This window comes from Pomacea canaliculata, linkage group LG9 (genome assembly GCF_003073045.1).
Source record: "Pomacea canaliculata isolate SZHN2017 linkage group LG9, ASM307304v1, whole genome shotgun sequence".
In the NCBI taxonomy this organism is placed as follows: domain Eukaryota; kingdom Metazoa; phylum Mollusca; class Gastropoda; order Architaenioglossa; family Ampullariidae; genus Pomacea; species Pomacea canaliculata.
Genome location: NC_037598.1, coordinates 17066330 through 17070138, shown reverse-complemented (window position 1 = coordinate 17070138; position 3809 = coordinate 17066330). Strand labels below are relative to the sequence as shown.

At 44.9% G+C, this 3809-nt stretch overlaps 1 protein-coding gene across 1 annotated transcript in view; it reads left to right on the top strand.

The window, feature by feature from the left end:
- The first annotated feature begins 1103 nt into the window (after nt 1-1103).
- Nucleotides 1104-3809, top strand: part of LOC112572459 (dual specificity protein phosphatase 7-like) — a 3721-nt gene continuing 1015 nt past the window's right edge. The window contains exons 1-2 of the mRNA XM_025252153.1: nt 1104-1894; nt 2321-2710. Coding sequence (XP_025107938.1) covers nt 1504-1894; nt 2321-2710 — 781 coding nt within the window. The 5' untranslated portion in view covers nt 1104-1503. The remainder of the gene's footprint in view (nt 1895-2320; nt 2711-3809) is intronic.

Sequence of the window (3809 nt, the reverse complement as noted above, 5' to 3'; positions counted from 1 at the left end):
TATCAATGTGCTCCCCACAACATGTACCAGAAAAGGGACGAATGACTGATTCAGAAAAACGATATCGACTGGACAGACGTCTTTTAGAGATAGGAGTGAGCACACGCCCTCATAACCCCAGACAGAAAGGATCAGATGCAGGCATCCAAAGCACAGTCATCTTGAAGAGAAAGCTTTACAAATCTCTTGTCTTGACCCATCTTTCACACACGAGTATCAAATTTCTTAAACACCTATTTTATTTGTTCGCTATGCTGACGTGTCAATTACTGAATTAAAATACCCTTGATACAAATAAAGTATAAATAATAAAATTTGTATACAGTGCTTTTCCTTGAACAGATCAACGCACTATACAGATATACACAATATAAAAATAAAGATAATATGCAGATATATAAAATATAAAAATTAAGATAAAACGTACAGTCCATACAAACACTAAAACATATCAACAAAGACTGCGACTAGAAGATGACAGCAGAAAGTGTTTGAGGGAGACATCAGCTATGTAGCACGGTATACTTGAGAACACGAGCACGCAAAGATGACAGCAGGATGACAGTGTCCTTGTGAAATTCTTTCTGTTGTGTGTGTGTGACGCAAGGATTTTAACTTCCCTTAAAGCGGTTACTGCGCAGAGCGACTTGCCCCCGTCCACAACACACATACACGCACAACACACACACAGGGCTAGAGGGGGTACAGAGCCACCCCTTAAGCAAACCTGAATGAAATGGGCCTTGCTTGTCAACTCCTATGAGCGATCATTCACAACCAAGAGCCGCCATGACTTGGCAGCGTCCCAAAGTCCTAGGGCGGAAGAAGTTATCACGTGACATTTATATTTTTAGAAGATCGCGTAAACTCCCAGGGTTCTTACTGGACGATATTTTAAGCAGCAGCGATGTCATCATATTAAATCATTACCTATTCCATATATGGAGGAGACACGCTGGCGTCCAGGGAGGAGCCAAAAAAGCTTTCCAGCTTGTGATTGGTTGAAGTCTGAGCTGTTGCTATTTGTTTACCTGTCAGTCTTGGAATGATAAGTGGGCTGAAGGTTGGAGGCCAGTGTGCTGATTTGCTGTTGGCTAACTGCGCGCGAGAGAGGGCAGTACGCGTGCGCAGGCTGAGGTACATCGACCGGGTGCGTGCGCGAGCGAGAAGGGTGCGGGAGAACAAATCTCGCCAGGGAATATAAAGTGTGGCATAGCGGCTCCGCTTCCTCGCAGTGTGTTTACCACCTTGGCATAGTGACGATTGTCTGTTGAAAGCAGATATAGGTAGCTTGATTCCGTTTGTTAATCAGGTGGTGAACGAGGAGTAGACACGAGCCTTGTTTACTACGATTCAAGAAACGGTATTTGTTTATTTATTACACTGGCTTCTCCTAGTCTTCATTACTGAGAAAGGGGATGTGTTCTCGTCTTGATACGCTTGTGTGTCTGTCAGCCCGCTTTGTGATTACCGCCTAGCCTCTGGATTGTTTAGTGCCTTCAGATGCCTTCACGCGAATCTGTGAGCATAATGAGCTGCGACACCACCGACTGTTGCAGTCCCGAGCGCCTTCGCGACGAGGTCAGAAACAATGGTAAGGTGATTCTCTTGGACTGCCGGCCACAGGTCGACTTCTGCCGTGCCCACATTCGGGGAGCCATCAACGTTACTCTACCCACTCTCATGATCAAACGGCTGAAGCGGGGCAGCTTGAATGTGACGTCAGTCATTCAGAACAACGAGGCCAAGGAGCGCTTCACCAAACTCTGCAAGTCTCATGTCATCGTGTTGTACGACGACTGCAGCACGGACCTCAACGCTAACCCGTCCAGTGTCCTCACACTGCTGGTCAAAAAACTACGACAGGACGACTACAAGGTTTCCTTCTTGATCGGTAAGCGTTTTGTATTAACATACATTACAAGGCAGACGCTCGCATGTCGGGGGAAACGTTTTGTTGAACCAGCCTTACGAAAACACCGGTTAGCAAATAATGTTTTCAACATTTAAAATGTAAGCAAAAAATAAACACTTTCAGTGGCATTTTGTTATTGTTGTTGCTGACGTTCTTAAATAACCAGTAGTGAAGAAACCATCGAGGCTTTGAGGCTTTCTTCCCCCCACCCCCCATCGTCATTAATTTTTGTTGTGGGTATGAGGGGGGGGGGGGGGGTGATCATAGCCACCTAGTTGGAGGTACGTATGCGAGTGTTTATGGTCTGTTTCATCCATGAGTGTTAGTCGAAAATGTAATCACTACTAGAACACATATATCGAAAACTTCAATACCCCTATCTCATTTCTTTTTTTCAATTTTCAGGAGGATTTTCAACATTCGAGGAACGATTCCCCGAGTATTGCCAGTCTGAAGGGGTAACGGACAATACTATCCTGGGACTGTGTAATCTAAGGATATCTGAAGATTCAGCTTACGCTTCTAGTGAAAGCTCGGGCGGAGAACTGGAGAACACGCCTCACATGTCTCCGTTCCCAGTTGAAGTGCTTCCGTATCTTTACCTCGGCAATGCCAAGAATTCTGCTGATTTAAACCAGTTAAAGAAGAATGGTATCCATTACATTCTGAACGTCACTCCAAACGTACCCAACATGTTTGAAGAAGATGGCAACTTTAAGTACCTGCAGATCCCCATTAGTGATCACTGGTCACAGAACCTGTCCTCGTTCTTCCCAGATGCCATAGCATTCATTGGTGGGTGTCTTGTAACTTGTTTAGAATTTAGATGTTTGTGTGAGGATATAAATTTGTCACAGTGTGTTCAGTTGCATCGTTATTTTAAAACATGTGTTGGCAATCATGATTAAACAAGTTATAAAATTAAACCCAAATTTACCAGTCTCATTTACCATATGTCCGTTTTCATTAAATCTTTGTTCCGTTGTTATCTCAGACACATGTGAATCTACTTCCTGGCATCTTTCTGTTGGTTAGCGATATTTTTAGGCATCAGGATCAAAGTTAAGAGAGAGAATACAAGAAGTATAGTGTAAGGTTTCTCGAGGTTACAGTGTTTGAAATATATTTTATGGGGCAGTCGATTCCAAGAGACAGTATTTCCAGTATAGATAAGTTTTTGACTTAAGACGTACGTGGGTTTGATCCCACAAAACCCGGCACAAATCGAAAAAATCACCTTCCTTTACACGGGTTATTCGTGCAGCATCAGCAGCTCGGTGGGGGACAAGGTCATGGAGAAGGTGGGGGTGCTGGTGCTCTCCCGCGCGTTTCCTGTCTCTTACAGCAGTTTATTGCCCTCTGACGCCGAGTGGCTCGGAACTGGGGCTGCACACGCCTCACCCTTCCTCCTTTTCAAAAACACCCCTCCCGCCATTCCTCTTGTAAAGTTCCCGCTTCCTCGGCCCAAATCCTCTCCTCTTTCAGTTCACACCAGCAACTTGAGAGCTGCTGCAGGGGCTTGAAGGCACCGGAAACAAGGGTGGCTGTTATTATGCCTTCTGTCTTGTGTAAGGCTGCTTGGCGTACCACACCACCAACACAAGGCGATGTGGGGTGTAAGGAAGGCAAAGGGCATCCACCAGACTCCCGGCTTCTTTCTTGGTGCGATAGCTCTCGCATTTCGTGATTAGATGAGAAGGGTTGTTGTATGAGCAAGTTCCTGTTAGTAAGATTACTTTTAACAATCATTTTCGACAATAAAAAGAAAAAAAACTTCCACTGGGAATGTTACATTGGCTGAGTTTTGATCACACACAACTTGTGTATGAAGGAGACACATCGGCCGCCCACGCTACATGGACAATGGGCATTCACTTCTATCTCTACTTCTCCT